This window comes from Ornithodoros turicata, chromosome 8 (genome assembly GCF_037126465.1).
Source record: "Ornithodoros turicata isolate Travis chromosome 8, ASM3712646v1, whole genome shotgun sequence".
Taxonomy (NCBI): domain Eukaryota; kingdom Metazoa; phylum Arthropoda; class Arachnida; order Ixodida; family Argasidae; genus Ornithodoros; species Ornithodoros turicata.
In genome coordinates, this window is record NC_088208.1 from 37,605,181 (window position 1) to 37,623,097 (window position 17,917).

Sequence of the window (17,917 nt, forward strand, 5' to 3'; positions counted from 1 at the left end):
AAACATTAAGTAAAGGCAAGGTTATTGTATATGACCTTCACTACTAAGTGTAAATATATAGTATATAGGACCACAACAAAATCACAAGTGTAACAGTATGTGAGAGCTACACGTAGCAGCTTTTTGATTTGAGGTATGACGTTGCCTTCACAGGCATAACCCCACAAGGTATAACCCCGCACGACCCCTTTGAAACTGTCTCACTTGCAGCCAAAGACCTTCTTCAACTCTCAAAATTCATCAAATCCATTCATCAATTCATCAAATTCCTCAAGGCATTGTCCCTCCGCCCCTGATTACATTCGACTCATACCTTATTGTCATACTACGTCACAAGCTTTCGACTGACATGCTCAAGAGCGCAACGCCTGCACGTGCTTCCAAGCTCTTTCTTGCGTACACTGATGATGATGGGAAAGCACCCATCGGAGGCGATGCGCATTTTGTATGATTTTTAGAGCAAAAAAACTGGCATCTGCCATCGTGTCGTATGGACCTGATGACTGTGCAACACACAAGTGAACCCCTGTATGCAATAAGGGGATAAGGGAAGGTAATTGGGATATCTTTCTTTTACAAATCAAATCAATAAGTCAAAAAACCTTAAACCGGAAAAACTGCAAATGAATATTTGGTAAAGTAACTGTAGTTCGGTTTGCTCGAATCTGAAAATGCAAAAGGTGTAACAAATATGTATGTGCCTACTCTACATGCATGTCATATCAAATCAAATCAAATCCTTTATTGCAGATACAAGGTACAATGACAGCAACGGGGACCCCATATATAGCAGAGCTGGTGGAGGGGCTACCCAAGGTCAAATAAAATGTGTAGGACTGCTAGGAAAAATACGCATGAAACAAATAGGAAAACAACACGTACAGGCAACTGAGTGGATATATACAGCAATTGGCAAACACAGAAGACACGGAACGAAAAAAAAAAAGAAAAAAGAAGAAGAATGAATGAGAACGAGGGATTCAAGAGGTAGCTGTAGATGTGATCTAGCGTTCAGTGACTAAGTCACCGTCATCAAGAGATGATGCTTGGGCATGACGGAAACGATGAAACGAAGGAATGTCTTTCAGATGGGTAGGTACCGAGTTCCACAGACTTACTGACGTAAAACTGAACTCCCCTCCCCACCCCATAGCTATAGTTTGAACTCGGCACAAGAGGTAATTGCGAGAATGAGATCAACCGAGTGGAACTAGTAAATGTTAGAATAGCTTTCTGCGGGTGCGTGACACTCAGAAATTGGACGAAATCTAGGAGCACGACATGTCCCCTTTTCGAATATAACACCACACACGCACATGGTTTTCGGACAGATGGTGAATTGGTGATGGTGAACAGCGTTGACACAAGGTATAGTGTGAAGTCACCTTCGTTTAGTGGAGCAGCCAGCATCAGGCTTCTCGTGCTGTTTAATTTAACGAGCACAGTCTTGAAAATAATGTCCTAGAAGACCAGCATAATATGACTTATTAGCTTGGTGCGCACTTCTTTTCGATTACAACGCTCACGGTAGTGCTGACAAGATCAAGTGAGGTAGGGAGAACATATATGTCTCCCGAGTGGAAGCCCAGGTTCATGCGTGTAACGTAGCAAAATTTAAGCTACACCATTTCTGTATGTGTATAGAGCAGGGGGGCCCGATCTGGCCTCTCCGTCCCATTGACACGCAATCACATATACATTTCCTGTTTCTTACCCTCCTGCAGCGAGTCAATAAATTGCGATACGGTGAAAATCTTTATTTGGCAGTGGCATACAGGCATGTACAGGGTGTGTGCAGAAAAAAGTAACCCACATTTAGGCACTACCTAACTAACAAACTTCCGGTGGGGTACGATATGGCGCAATTTTGCGTGCGAAATCTGCAGAAAAATAGTGGAAGCCATACTCAGCTTAAAAAATAGACAGAGCAACGAAAACATCTGTCCCCGTGCATCAGAATAGGGCAACATGGCGGACGCAGGAGAGTTGTGTTCAGGTACCGCTAGGGGAGCTATGGGTGCAGAAATCGAAACGATGTCCCACATGGATGCTCACCGATAGCGCCCCTAACGGTGCCTGCACATAACTCTCCTCAGACCGCCATACACTACCATGCACTGTCATGACGGCCCTATTCTAATGCATGGAAGCCGATGTTTTCGATCTCTGTTTATTTTTTTACACTGAGTATGGCTTCCAGGATGTTTTTTTTTTTTCGTAGCTTTCGCACGCATAAATGCGCCATCGTACGCCACCGGAAGTTCCTCGGGTAAGAAGACAACGAGTTACATGTAAAAATGCGGGTTACGTTTTTCTGCACACACCCTGTAGATATCACTGCAGCAAAGATACCGAGCAGAGGATAAGTCGACTTATCCCACTCTGGGATACAGAGGTTCAACTTATTCGAACCTCCACGGCGCAAATCGTTCTTTGTCACTTCCGCATGCCAATGGCAGCTGATTCGGAGGCGGTTTCCTTTTGAACGATATACACTATATTTTAAGATATCTTAGCGGCCGAGTAATGCAAGTTGTGAGAACAAACCTCTACCCGAGAAACGTCATCATGACGTTGGTAGACAGACCGAAACCGAAACAGCTCGGAAGGGGAGAGCTGGGTTATTGAAAGAAAAGTAGGACCGAAGGTCGCGTCCCTTTTAGAAACCATCGTAATCCCTTCAAGACCGTGGCTTGCGGGCGCGACCTTGTTCGCCACTACATTTGAACGTAGTTCAACTCTACCAAACTCGCGGCGCTGTCGAACACTATGACGTCATTTGTTTACAAACAGGTAGAGGTCTACTGACTATGAATCGAAAAGTAACAACAAGTACGTGTAGAAACGATAAGTGTGCAAATTGGCCCACTAGCCAATCAGGGCTCGTTGGTCAGTACGAGATATGATGATGAGGTGATGAGCGAATGATGACACGTCATTGGCAAGACGTGATGAAGCCTTCGTAGTCAAATAATATCCTGGGACTGGGAGGTACCCGGGTTCGAATCCCGGTGCCGGCGGTACTGTCTGTGGTTTTTCCTGGGTTTTCATCGGACGCTTTCAGACATATGTGCATGGGCACAGTTCCCTTAGAAGTCGGCCCAGGACGCACATTTCCCCGGGGCGCCAGTCGTGACGTTGCCCATCTTTGTGGGGCCGACAACGGCGAGCCTTTTCACCAGCACCGAATAATATCAGTGTTGAAAAAAAAAAGAAAGAAAAAAAAAAGTCATGCTGTTTTAGGGGAACACCGGTATAGGGGACTTGCAAACGCTCGTCGTGTAACGTCGGTGCGCAGGACTGTAAATTCAGTTCTAGATGTGCAATAATTCTTGCGATTACAACAAAACGAAATCGGAAACGCACATACGTGGAGCCATTCCAGATGTTTTATCTCCACTGGATAACTACGCCTTAGTCACTGTCCTATACTCATTGTCTTATAGAAGTGATTTGCAAGAGTGCAACTATTATCGCGAACAATGATATCAGGAACCCTTTACTGAGAAGCCCAAACAGAATGTGGCATAAGTGACCTGCTTGGCGAGTGAACAGTCTGCAATCAAACAATAGGTACCCTAAAATAGGTGCCATCACAGTCGATCCTACATATCGCAAAGACAAAGCAATTTCTTTCATGACGCGTTAGGAATTGTACAAGATGCGCAGTTGTTACTTGGAATTGAAGGAGGTACGCCCGCGAGGACGGGAAGCAGATAAGGTTGTTGAAAGCACAACTCCGCGTTCCACAAATTTCCACGCTCTCCTTATCCCAATTGGAAGGGCAGTTACCCAGGTTCCACACACACCCGCACCGAAGGTTCCTGCGGTAATGGCAGGGTATCGAGCGCTTTTGCCGTCGGCGACACAGCTAAACGCTATATAGGCTGAGCCATGCCACATCGTCCACAACAGCAGAGCTCCACGCCGTACTGAGGGCCCTCAGGCACATCCAGAATTCCCCAGCGGAGAACTGGGCCATCTGCTCGGGCTCGAAGGCTGCGCTGGAAACCCTTCAAAGACAGGGCGAAACTGACATTCTCGCATATACGAAATCTCGAAGGCAAACACCGCTGCTACAGCCAAAGGCCACATCATACGGGGGCAGTGGGTACCATCGCACTGCGAGATTCCCGGGAACGAAGTAGCGGAACAAACAGCCAAAGACGCCCTCACCAAAACCAAGCTATCGGCAGTTCTTCGCGAAATAGGATACAAAAGCTTTCATCGCGAACAACACCATCTGGCCCGCAGAGCATGGAAGGAGTCCCTTCGACCAGATAACTGCTTCTCCTTCATCGACCCTGAAGCCACAGCCTCCATCCTCTATGATATCAGCCGACACATCATGACCGCAATCCATCCAGCACGACTGGGAGCAATGTTCACGGCCACTGCCCTACACAAGCTGGGAGCATCCACCGCAAGGTTGTGCAGGATGTGTACAGTACCGAGTTATACGTTCCATATCATGATCCAGTGTCCAGACCACAAAGACTACACAATGCACCTCCAAACAGCGCTCCAAAAGATGGAGAGCAGACCTTTCTTCTTCCGCAAAATGATGGGGACCTGGCAGAAGACGGAACACAGCACCCAAGCCGTTAAAGCACTATGTACTTTCCTATAGGACAACGGCATAGCAAGCCGCTCCTAACGCTAGCATCACGTGAACCGCGTTTTTCACCCATGTGAAATGGAGCTGCCGAACAGGCAGCCACCCTGCTCCAACACAAACTGAGTTATCAAACCAAACCAAAGCCTGCCAAGCCAAACCAACCCAAACAAAACCCAGCAAAGCAAAGCCAAATCAAACCGAGCCAAGCTAAGCCAAACCAATCCCAGCAAACCCGGCCAAACCAAAGCAAACGCAGCCAAACCAAACCATATCAACCCCAGCCAAATTAAGCCAAACCAAACTAAACGCAGCAAAACCAAACCAAACTGACCAGCAACCAACCAAGAGACAATTGGTGTTCTGAGGCTGCAACCAACCAACCAATCATCAACAACCAACTAACATTGTATGCAGTAAGGGGATAAGTCGAAGAACCTTAAACCCAGGAAACTGCAAGTGAATATTTGTCAAAGCAATTGCTGTGGGGTTTCCTCGAACAAAGCAAATACAAAATGCACAACAAATATGTAATATATATATATACAGGGTGTCCACGCCAAGTGTGAATAGATTTTTTAAAAATATATCAATCACTTTTTCCGAGATGAAATCAATTGCAATATAGCATATGCTGAAGCAGACTTGTATGTATTTGGAGTATTGTATTTAAAATACTGTATTTTAAATATAATTTGCGGTATTTTGGTACTCTACTCAATACTTTTTGTTTTGTGTATTTGTACTCTATTTAAAATACATTTTATGGTATTTTCTACTCAATACTCTAATTACATATTTTGGATCACCCTCTCAAACTTTCTCTGTCTCGTCTTTCCATTATCTTGCTTGTTCAATGGAAATTTCCTGAGTTCCTCAGACTTGACCAGGACATTGGCCCTTCTTTGAAGTCCCCATTTAGAGATCTTGTCCCGTGTGTACTAATCCTTGGCCAGTGAGGGTTCTATCACGACCGTGGTTCTATTATGTGTGCCCTGACGCCGTGACGCCGAATTCTGGCCTCGCCAAGCAGGGACTTGCTAGCAGTTTCTTTGTTCTGGGTCACATATATTTAGTGGAGTTATGTGGCGTGGTATACCTTCGTCATCTTTTCGGGACTTCTGTTTAGATGACTCCTATCACACAGCGGCGGCTAGCGTATATAGTGCGCGAAGTTTAGGTGATTCATGTCACATAGCGGCGACATGCCGCATTGACCAGTGACTTTTTGCGTTCAATGATAAATAGTATCTTAACTGTATTTCAAATACTTTTGAAGTATTTTGTACTCTATCTTAATTACTTTAATTTTCATGTATTTATACTGTATCTTAATTACATTCTAACGTTAGTATTTATTATCTTATCTTAAATACATTTTTGAGTATCTTGTACTACATGTGTGGCTGAAGGGCACTCCCTACGGGGGCATTAACAGACTCCTAAGGCAATGTCTTAATTAACTTTCAATAATTAACTTTTTAATTATAAAAGCTACGAAGTTGCTCCAATGAGAACGTCTGATCTCTTCGGTCACCAGGTACCAAAACCGTTTTCAGAACAAAAATCCGTTCGGTAGATCATCCGCAAAAAAATCGTGAAGCAGCCTTCAACAGCCTGTTGAAGACAGCGCTGCTGTCGAAACGTCGAGTACCCCTCTTAGTTTTTAATAAAGTTCCCCTTTTATTCCTTGTCCTGTAGAAGCACCGTCTCCACTTCTGATTTTTATTGAATACCTATATATATATATATATATATATATATATAATGAGGAAAAATAAAAGCCATTAAAGAAACAAGTAAATGACACTAGACGTGTTTGAAATTCAAAATTACAAAATAAGATGGCTTCTATGGCTGCACGCAGAGAAACATATACTCATCGAACGATGCGACAGCACCAGAGGACACGTGTTTCGCCGTGTTTGCGGCTCGTCAGCTCTGGGTAGCTGCGCATCGTTCGGAATTGGCAAACCAGGGGTCGCTCAGCGAGCGATATACACCTGGGAGGGTGATTGAGCACTCCTCAATGCCCCAGTGCAAGCCAGTGAATTATAATGCAGAAAAAAAAGTCATTAAAGAAACAAGTAAATGACACTAGAAGTTACGGCGGAAGCTCCGCCTTCTTCGGGACGACCCGAAGAAGGCGGAGCTTCCGCCATAACTTAGACATCCACCCTAACTTTTAGAATTTTCAAGTTTTAATAAACCTTTTTTTTTGTTGCTTCCCGTACTTTCGTCTCCTGTCTCCCATTTATTTCAACTATAATTACGTAGCCGTCCGACCCAACTCCAACTTTTCAAGATGTGCATATACATATATATATATATATATATATAATATGTCTACTCCACATAATGTATTATGCCAGGTATACCCTGAAGTCCCGTGTGTACTGGAGCAGCCACGATCGTGCTGCAAAGCGTCGGCAAAGCGTCGGCTATCTGCATACTACGCCCCCATGTTTTTGGCTGCGCAAGCGCTCCCGGGACCAGTTTTTTTCCGGGACAATATTTTCCTGCATCCATTCCATGCAAAAAGGAGCAAGGACGCATTCTATGACGCATTAGAAATATTGCACGTCGAGTACACACACCAGGCCCTGCTGAGACAGATAAGGTTGCTGAGAGCACATTTCCACTTGGCACCCACACTCACCCATTGTCTTAGGGCGACTGTGCTTCCTGAATGTGGTCGTGAAGTGTCCAGCCATTGTCATATTGAATGATATCGATGCCCCGTTTACTGAGAAGTCCAAATACGATTGAATATAAATTGCTCGCCCTTCGGCTCAACATCAAGCAGATTGCGGACGAGACTCACTATGATGTCCTTTTGGCCTGCGACACTCCTCTTCGCCGTATGTCTGGCGTCAGCTGCAGATGCCACGTTAGAAGACGACGTTAGAAATGTAAGTCATATCGATGCGAGTCACAAACGAAGAACCTTCGTCTGTGAGAAATGAACCGCGGCTTTGCTCGTGATCGTACATGTTCGCAGTTGACCCGTTACGTAAACTATATCGCATTATTCATTACCACGCATAATTTATAATGACGCGTGGTGCGAACGTTTCAATACTGCCAATCAAAAATATGCTGCATGTTATACAATTTCAGGGGTCTTCCCCGGCCGTGGCTATCCTCAAGAGGCTCAAGAGATCGACCTGCAGGGTGACAGAGATGAATTGGCACGTGGAAGGGCTTCGTGAAATCACAAGTGAGGCCTACAGCTCTGGAAAAGCCAACAAGTACAGCGGTCAGTTTGTACTGAACGGGTACAACGCGAAACTAAACGTTAAAGTGGAACGATATGAAGGAGAACTATGGCTGGGATTATATTTCGGACTCTGCAAAGGTCCCACTGACGAGTTCCTCGCATGGCCCTTCCGGACGCCCTACACTCTAACTCTTCTCCATCCAACGAACAAGACGTTGGACATCTCGAATACCATCTCGGAATTTTTACCCGTCACATACAAGAACTTTCAGAGACCAACGGACGGTTGCAACAACCTTTGGGGATTTCCCGAGGTCACACAAGTCTCGGAAGCTGAAAAAGGAGGATACGTAGTGAACAATGCCATCTCTGTTGGTGTTAAGCTCAACCTGTAAATTAGGATTAGGATGATGATACCTACGTTTGTTTGCGCCACCAGCCAGTGGCGCCACTCGTTCTCTGTACGCATACAACATGTCCACGAAGCAAGTGATGATTGCGCAGGTGGTAATCAAATAGTTCGGAAGTAAAAATCGTGACATTTGCTTTCATGTTTCACCTGAGATTTTGATGTGCCGTCTAAAGCTATATCCACTTTCTTTGCTCGATTTGGCAACGTCTCCCTTAGAGTCGTCGAACGGTTTGCTTTTGGGACCTCCTTCTGGAAAATATATCCTGTGTAAGGAATTGTCTGTAAATGGTTAATAAAGGTGAAATTTTAAAGAGTGGCCTGGGAAGCTGATGCACTATACCCATGCCAAACGTGGGTGACGTTTCGGCCAGAGTCATGGCGATCCTGCTGCACAAGCACTGCTACGGCTAGACATACGGCGACGACAGTGGAAATAACCATTATTGCATGTTAAACCAAGTACAGAGGCTCGAAGACAAATAAGGGGCTATGATACAAACTTTGCGCATATCTTACGCTGGTGTCTGCCCGAGCTATCTGTAAACAGTAGACAGATACGGAGTTTGTCGATTCGTTCTGAGGAAACGGCACCTTCGTGTGCATGCAGCTGAGAGCGTTGGTACAATGGAATGGGAAAACAAAGCCTTCGGCATCCCTCTGCAGGTACCTACCAAGATCTATGGGCTACCATGACTCCGTTCAGTTTACCTTGATAAAAGATAAGATACCCTCAAGCGAGATCTTTCCTGCTCCGCCGCAGAGGTCGTCTTTGGAACGACATTGCACCTCCCTGGCGACTTCTGGCTCGACTCCCATGCTGAAAATCGGCAGTCTGATTACGTCGAGTTACTTCGCCGCTTCTTCCGACGCCGTTCGCCGACCTTCCCCAGGACCTCCAATTCCCCGGCCATCTTTCTACACCCCGATCTCAAGACATGCACGAGCGGTTTTCGTAGGCATGACGCCCCCCGCAAGCCCCTTTCACCCCATTACGACGGTCTTTTCCGTGTGCGGTCTCGCACCAACAAGACCATCACGCGGTACATTCAAGCCCGGCCTCAGGTGGTCTCCCTCGACAGGGTAAAAGAGGCATATACCTGGAGGTCGACACCCCTGCAGCACCTGCCACAGAGTCCTCTGTCTCCGGCCCTCACCCACCTCGCGTCAAACCTGGCCGCACGGTTACCTGGGCTACTCCCCTCTCTGTGTCTTGTTCTATTTCAGCCCTTCTTCGGGGTGGGGGAGCCCTGTAGCGGCCCCCTATCAGTGCCGCCCGTCGACGACGATCGCAATAAGATGTGCCGCGAGCTCACGGGGCCGCCTCAGCGCGCCAGTGCGCTTTCGCATTCCTTCTGACGACAGTCAGCCTGGTTGTCCTTCGTTGCCTTCCGATGTACACGCCACGCGATGTTTCCCCTTGGTGGCCACAAGACCCTACCCCACCGGAAGCAACTGCCGTCGCTTGGGGAATGAACCTCTACCCGAGGAACGTCATCATGACGTTGGTAGACAGACTGAAACCAAAACAAACCAGACGGGGAGGACTGGGTTCCACAAATGGGCACCTGTTCGCTGCCTCCTACTGAAAGAAAAGTAGGACCGAAGGTCGCGTCCAGGGATCATCGTAATCACCTCAAGACCGTGGCTTTCGGGCGTGACCTTGTTCGCCTTTAGCTTCTAGCGTAGTTCAACTCTACCAGATTGGTTGTGCTGCCGAACACTATGACGTCATTTGTCTACAAACATGGATAGGTCTATTGAGGTATATGGACTGCGATCAGCCCAAGTCACTCCGCGGTTGCTATTTTCTTTCGCTTGAGCCCGCTGATCATAAACTTTTTCATAAAAGTCTCACGGCAGTAAAATTCCCTAGCTTTCGGAGGAATTTTTCCCCAGGACGACCTCCTCTAGGAATTTCCTGGATCTAGTGAAATTTACAAGCAGCAAGCTGTTGATCTACGCCCTGCTGCTCTACGGTAAAAAGAATGTGTGTTATATGGTGGGTTACATGGTTTAGCCATACGCCATTTGATCGACCAAACCAAAGCCACGCTCACGATGTCTTCTGCAGGCCACGACGCAGTAATATATATTAAATGGCGCTTTCCTAAGGAAACAAATCATATGGAAAACCGTCCCTCCCCAACGCCCGTTGTATCGGCCACGCGTTCAAAGAGTCTGCTCATCCGGAAGCGAAATATAACGCATATGCTCACTATACTGTGGCTCCATCTTCACGCTCGCTGAACGTGCGTGTCGTCGGACGTACTCAGGTGTAGTTCCCAACTCAACCAGGATGCTAGCAATGCATATTTCATCATTCATTAACACATGAAAATTAAAAATATATATATATATACGTACGTCTCCCAATTTCAACAAAAACCGAGGCAGCATATATCAGTGGGCTGCGAAGTGCTTCGTCAGCTATCTCCATACTACGCCCCCGTATTTTTGGCTGCGCTCCCGGGACGACTTTTCTCCATCCACACAACCAGGGACTATTTTTTTCCGGGACAATATTTTCCTGGATTCGTTCAATGCAAAAAGGGCAAGGAGGCATTCCATGACGCATTAGAAAAATGCACATCGAGACAAGCACACCAGGGAGAGATAAGATTGTTGAGAGCACATTTCCACTTGGCACCCACACTCACCCATTGTCTTAGCGCGACTGTGCTTCCTGAATGTGGTCGTGAAGGGTCCGGCCATTGTCGCACTGAATGATATCGTGGCCCCGTTCACTGAGAACGATCGAATATAAATTGCTTGCCCTTCGGCTCAACTTCAAGAAGATTGCGGAGGATACTCACTATGGCGTCCCTTTGGCCTGCGACACTCCTGATCGCCGTATGTCTGGCTTCAGCTGCAGATGTCCCGTTAGAAGACGACGTTAGAAATGTAAGTCATATCGATGCGAGTCACAAACGAAGAACCTTCGTCTGTGAGAAATGAACAGCGGCTTTGGTCGTCATCGTAAATGTTCGCGGTTGACCCGTTACGCAAACTATATCGCATTATTCATTACCACTCGTAACTTATAATGACGCGTGGTGCGAACGCTTCAATACTGCCAATCAAAAATATTGCTCATGTTACGCAATTTCAGGGGTCTTCCCCGGCCGTGCCCATCCTCAGGAGGCTCAAGAGAGTGGTCTGCAGGGAGATGGAGGGGCATTGGCACGTGGAAGGGATTCGTGAAACGATCAGTAACGGCTTCAGCTTTGGAAAAGCCAACAGCTACAGCGATACGTTTCTATTGAACGCTTACAACGTGAGCCTAGATTTGAAAGTGTCTCGCTCTGATGGAGAACTATGGCTTGGACTGTTTCTTGGCATCTGCAAGGGTATCGATGACGAGTTCCAAACATGGCCCTTCAGGACTCCCTACACTCTAACTATCTTCCATCCAACGAACAAGACATTGGACATCTCGAAGACCATCTCGTCATTCTCAACTGCAACGTTGGCTTCCTTCAAGAGACCAACAACCGGTTGCAACGTCTATTGGGGTTTCTCTGAGCTGATACGAGTATCAGAAGTTGAAAAACAAGGATACATAGTGGACAATGCTGTCTCTGTTGGTGTTAAGCTCAATCCGTAAATTGGGATTAATATGATGACTGTTCGCGCCATTATGCGCTAGTGGTTCTCTGTACGCGTACATACATACAATTGGGTCCACGAAGCAAGTGATGACTGCGCAGGCACGGTAATCAAATAGTTGGGAGATAAAAATCGTGGCATTTGCTTTCATGTTTCACCAGAGATTTCAATGTGCTGTCTAAAGCTATATACGCACTTTCTATGCTCGATTTGGAAACCTCTCCCTTATAGACGTCAAATAGTTTGCTTTTGGGACCTCCTCCTGGAAGATATTATATCCATTGTAACGAATTGTCTGTAAATGGTTAATAAAGGTGAAATTTTAAAGAGTGGCCTGGAAAGATGATGCACTATACCCATGTCAAACGTGGGTGACGTTTCGGGCAGAGGCATGGCGATCCTGCTGCACAAGCACTGCTATACAACGGCTGACATACAGGCTCGAAGACAAATAAGAGGCCTTGATACAAACTTTGCGCACATCTTACGCTGGTGTCTGCCCGAGCCATCTGTAAATAGTAGACAGATAAGGAGTTTGTCGATTCGTTCTGCGGACACGGCCCCTTCATGTGTGAGAACGTTGGAACAATGGAGTGTGAAGACAAGGCCTTCGACATCCATCTGTTTAACAATCCCTATGGGCTACCATTACTCCGTTCAGTTTACGTTTATAAAAGATAAGGTAGTTCACGATGGAAGTGAACACTTTATCCTGTAGACACGCTTATCTACATAGAGAGTCTTCATTTCAGTGGAAACTGATTGGGACTGAAGTTTTGATAAAGACAACAGAGCGGTCGTCAACTAAGAGTCAACCCAAGCAGCAAAATGTACTGAAAGTCGAGTGCAATTGGGGCGGACGAAATGTGTCTTATCAATGTTCTTGAGTACCACCAGACTCTTCAAAGTCTTTCACCTACTCGTACACCCCTATTGCACTCGACTTTCAGTACATTGTGCTGCTTGGGAATGGGTTACTAGAAAGAGCTCAAAACATATTATGAAAGGCACGTTACAAAATGAAAATCATGCGTCTACCTCCCGCTTGGCACACAAACAGATATGCTATACCGAACGATTTTTGTCAGTGGCTGCCGTTACCACAATCGCCTCCACAGTGTCATCACCACCACCGTGGCAGTAATGCTTATATTATGCTACTGATATAGTTATGCTCATAAGCAACGGATGCCGCGCATACGGTGGAGCTCATCGGGTGTTGTCGAGAAGTTATCGTCAGCCATGAACTCTTCACTAACTTAATGAACTCTTAGTTGCCACTCAAACCTCCACAAGAACGCGACTACTGTTCCGGTCCTTCATCGACTCAAGGAGGGCATCAGCACAGTGTTGCCAACCTGAATGCCCATTAGTTTTCCTTGGATTGGGGAAGAAAACTTCCCCCAGATTCCTCTAGAGTAGACTGAGAGTTTGTCCGGCGGCGGCTCCTATCCGCATTAAACTACCGGCGACGGCGCCGAGAACAAATATGACTGTACGATATCTCCTAAGCGCAACAGTTGTATTTGCGTCGTGATTCCCCCACAGTACACTCAACGTTTCGTTTCGGTTTCTCTCTTATAACAAAGAAACATGAGATGCCAAGGGCAACTTGGTGAGAGGTGGAAAGTGGAAAGGAGAACGAAACCGCGGTTCCCTGTCCGAGTGGATGTGCGGAGCACATGGGCGTGCCGATCTTGAACAAGGGGGAAGGGAATATGTTCAATGCAAAGTAACAAAAAAAAAAAAAAAGAGAAGAAAGGAAGGGAAAGGTTAGCCACGGCGTAGGCTCGCTATTCCAAAAAGCTATAAAGCAAACAAGAGAAGGTACAAGCAGCTGAGACACAGAAAATTGTGAAATTGTGAGAAAAAACAAGAGTAAACAGCTCCTTCACTAATCGTTGCGCACGTTGCGCATATGAAGTATCAGAGAATGCCTAGGAGTTTAGATTCCCGCAGGAATCGTGTCAGCGCGCACGTGACTTCAGAGTGCTGAGTAGGGCCACACCGCGAGGGAAAGTTCTCGGTAGCCTAGATGAGGAAGGCGGTGCCGGAAACCCGACCGGTGATCTTCGTGGCGCTGGCAGGCAAGGAGTATGTGATCTTGGTCTTGATCTTGAACAACACCACCAAACAAACGAAGGAGAAGTGATGACGGCATGTGATGTTTCCTCGTGGTAGCCACGAGACCCTACCCCACATGAAGCAACTGCCGTCGCTTGGGAAATAAACCTCTACCCAAGAAACGTCATCATGACGTTGGTAGACAGACTGAAGCCAAAACAAACGAGACGCGGAAGGCCGGGTTGCCACAAATGGGCACCAGTTCGCAGCCTCCTATCGGGAGAAAAGTAGGTCGCGTCCACGGATCATCGTAATCACCTCAAGACAATGGCTATTGGGCGTGACCTTGTTCGCCCCTAGCTTTTAGAGTAGTTCAACTCTACAAAATTGGTTGCGCTGCCGAACACTATGACGTCATTCGTCTACAAACAGGGATAGGTCTATTAAGGTACTGAATGCGATCAGCGACCAGCCCATTCAATCTGTGGTAGCGTTTTTCTTTCGCTTGAATATGCTGATCATAAAATTTTTCATACAAGTCTCACGGCAGTAAAATTCTCTAGTTTTGGGAGGAATTTTTCCCCAGGACGACTTCCCCCACGAATCCCCCCTAGATCTAGTGAAACTTCCCTACAGTTTGCAACACAGCGTAAGTTGAGAAATGGCGTTCACCATCATCATCATGATCATCACCGCGGGAACACAGCTTGACCGACGAGAGATGTGACGCACTTAGTCTTCCCGTTTATGCCTGGCGTACCGTAAAGCTGTAGAAATGCTATCTAAAAAGGACTATGTATTGCGTAAACTAAGCCCTCAGTACTTTTACAGTTTACGCCACAATTTTCGTTCCAGCTACACTTATAGTCACAGGAAATTAAGCTCGAAAATTCGGACAACACTGTGTCGAAGGTTGCCACCAGCTTCGCATTACTCGTCAAATAATATACGGCGGAAAACTCCCAACAGCAAATCGTTCCTGGGAACATTGTAGCCTCTGTTGCCAGACGAATTGGTGATTATGGACAACGAGACACCGCCGCGAGCCGTATTACAGCAATTTCGCTAGCAAATAAAAAGCAAAAAAAGATGCTCTGTCACAGCCCTTTCAGCTACATCTACAAAGAGCAAGCTGTTGATCTACGCCCTCCCACATAAACCTGCAGCTTTGCGGTAAAAAGAATGTGTGTTATATCGTGGGTTACTCTACGTGGTTTAGCCATACGCCATTCGCTCGACCAAACGAAAGCCACGCTCACGATGTCTTCTGCAGGCCACGACGCTGTAATATATCTTAAACGGCGTTTTTCTATGGAAACAAATCATCTGGGAAACAGTCCCGTCCCAACGTCCGTTGTATCGGCCGCGCGTTCAAAGAGTCGGCTCATCCGGGAGCGAAATCTGACGCATATGCTTACTATCCTGTGGCTCCATCTTCACGCTCGCTGAACGTGGGTGTCGGTGGACGTACTCAGGTGTAGTTCCCAACTCAACCAGGATGCTAGCGATGGAGATTTCATTGTCCGTTAACGCATGAAAATTAGAAAAATATATGCGTACGTCTCCCAATTTCAACAAAAACCGAGACAGCATATATCAGTGGGCTGTGACGTGCTTTGTCGGCTACCTGCATACTACGCTCCCGTATTTTTCGGCTGCGCAAGCGCTCCCAGGACCACTTTTTTCCACCCACACAACCAGGGACTATTTTTTTGCGGGGCAATATTTTCCTGCATTCGTTCGGCCATGCAAAAGGAGCGCATTCTATGACGCACTAGAAAAATGCACATCGAGACGAGCACACCAGGGACAGATAAGGTTGTTGAAAGCACATTTCCACTTGGCACCCACACTCACCCATTGTCTTAGTGCGACTGTGCTTCCTGAATGTGGTCGTGAAGAGTCCAGCCATTGTCACATCGAAGGATATCGTAGCCCCGTTTACTGAGAAGACCAAATACGATCGAATATAAATTGCTCGCCCTTCGGTTCAACTTCAAGAAGATTGCGGAGGATACTCACTATGGCGTCCCTTTGGATTGCGACACTCCTGATCGCCGTATGTCTGGCTTCAGCTGCAGATGTCACGTTAGAAGAAGACGTTAGAAATGTAAGTCATATCGATGCCAGTCACAAACAAAGAACCTTCGCTTGTGAGAAATGAACCGCGGCTTTGCTCGTGATCGTACATGTTCGCAGTTACCCGTTACGTAAACTATATCGCATTATTCATTACCACGCGTAATTTATAATGCCGGATGGTACGAACGTTTCAATACTGCCAATCAAAAATATGCTGCATGTCACACAATTTCAGGTATCTTCCCCGGCCTTGCCTGTCCTCAAGAGGCTCAAGAGAGCGGGCTGCAGGGAGACAGAGGAGAAGTGGCACGTGGAAGGGTTTCGTGAAATGATAAGTGAGGCCCACAGATCTGGAAAAGCTGGCAAGTTCAGCCATGACTTTACATTGAACGGGTACAACGCACACCTAAAGTTTGGACTGGCTCGCCATGACGGAGAGCTATGGCTGGGACTGTTTCTTGGCTTCTGCAAGGGTCACACTGACCAGCTTCTCGCATGGCCCTTCAGGGCGCGCTACGCTCTAATGATCGTCCATCCAACGGACGAGACGTTGGACATCTCGAACACCATCTCGTCATTCTCAACTGCAACGTTCGGTTCCTTCAAAAGACCAACATCCGGTTGCAACTATCCACGGGGATTCCCTAAGCTGATACGAGTATCAGAAGTTGAGAAAAAAGGATACGTAGTGGGCAATGCTATATCTGTTGGTGTTAAGCTCAATCCGTAAATTAGGACTAAGATGATGATTCCCCATTTGTTTGCGCCATTATGCGCTAGTCGTTCCCTGTACGGGTACATACATGCAATTGTGTCCACGAAGCAAGTGATGACAGCGCAGCTGTAATCAAATAGTTGGTAAGTAAAAATCGTGACATTTGCTTTCATGTTGCACCAGGGATTTCGATGTGCTGTCTAAAGCTATACGCACTTTCTATGCTCGATTTGCCAACGTCTCCCTTAGCGTCGTCGAACGGTTTGCTTTTGGGACCTCCTCCTGGACGATATTATATCCAATGTATGTCTGTAAATGGTTAATAAAGGTGTAATTTTTGATGAGTGGCCTGGGAAGCTGATGCACTATACCCGTGCCAAACGTGGGTGACGTTTCGACCAGAGGCATGGCAATCCTGCTGCACAAGCACTGCAATATACAACGGCTGACATACGGCGACGATAGTGGAAATAATCATTATTGCATGTTAAACCAAGCACAAAGGCTCGAAGACAAATAAGAGGCCATGATACAAACTTTGTGCACATCTTACGCTGGTGTCTGCCTGAGCCATCTGTAAATACTACACAGATAAGGAGTTTTTTTTTTTTTTTGATTGCGTGTTAGCGCCGCGAAGCAACTGTGGCTATGAGCGACGTACAGATGTGGACAGACGGAGAGAGGACAGCAGGAAGGAGTGGGGGACAGGGGGATTAGTATGCGTCCTGGGCCGACTTCAGGGGGAACTGTGCCGACATTCGTCTGGAAAGTCTTCGGAAAACCCAGGGAAAACCTCAGACAGCACAGCCGGCGGTCGGATTCGAACCCACCACCTCCCAGTCTACAGCACGACCTTGGTTACCACCAACGAGCGGACGCCTTAGCCCACTCGGCCATGCCGCTGGTGATAAGGAGTTTGTCGATTCGTTCTGCGGAAACGGACCCTTCGTGTGCATGCAGCTGAGAGCGTTGGTAGAATGGAATGGGAAGACAAAGCCTTCTACATCCCTCTGCAGGTACTTACCAAGCTCTATCGGCTACCATGACTTCGTTCAGTTTACCTTGATAAAGCATAAGGCAGTTCCCCAAGCAGCACAATGTACTGAAAGTCGAGTGCAATAGGGGTGGACGCGTAGGTGGAAGACCTCGAGCAGACTCTTGAAACTAAGGAACGTTGATAAGACACGTACCGTCCACCCCCAT

The 17,917-nt window shown here is 46.8% G+C and overlaps 4 protein-coding genes across 6 annotated transcripts in view; 3 read left to right on the forward strand and 1 right to left on the reverse strand.

Annotated features, from left to right (window-relative positions):
• The window catches only part of LOC135367221 (uncharacterized), a 67,435-nt gene that overhangs the window by 16,961 nt on the left and 32,557 nt on the right, over positions 1 to 17,917 (reverse strand). The gene's annotated exons all lie outside the window — the stretch shown is intronic.
• Positions 7,267 to 8,563, forward strand: LOC135366240 (TNF receptor-associated factor 2-like). Its single transcript, XM_064598912.1, has 2 exons — positions 7,267 to 7,527; positions 7,736 to 8,563. Exons 1-2 carry the CDS (start codon positions 7,441 to 7,443, stop codon positions 8,228 to 8,230), a joined length of 582 nt encoding a protein of 193 aa, XP_064454982.1. The 5' UTR covers positions 7,267 to 7,440; the 3' UTR covers positions 8,231 to 8,563.
• LOC135366241 (uncharacterized) lies at positions 10,877 to 12,185 on the forward strand. Its single transcript, XM_064598913.1, has 2 exons — positions 10,877 to 11,148; positions 11,357 to 12,185. The coding sequence occupies exons 1-2, from the start codon at positions 11,062 to 11,064 to the stop codon at positions 11,849 to 11,851; spliced, it is 582 nt and encodes a 193-aa protein (XP_064454983.1). The 5' UTR covers positions 10,877 to 11,061; the 3' UTR covers positions 11,852 to 12,185.
• LOC135367216 (TNF receptor-associated factor 5-like) lies at positions 15,699 to 17,055 on the forward strand. The gene is made up of 2 exons (XM_064600374.1): positions 15,699 to 16,027; positions 16,235 to 17,055. Exons 1-2 carry the CDS (start codon positions 15,941 to 15,943, stop codon positions 16,727 to 16,729), a joined length of 582 nt encoding a protein of 193 aa, XP_064456444.1. The 5' UTR covers positions 15,699 to 15,940; the 3' UTR covers positions 16,730 to 17,055.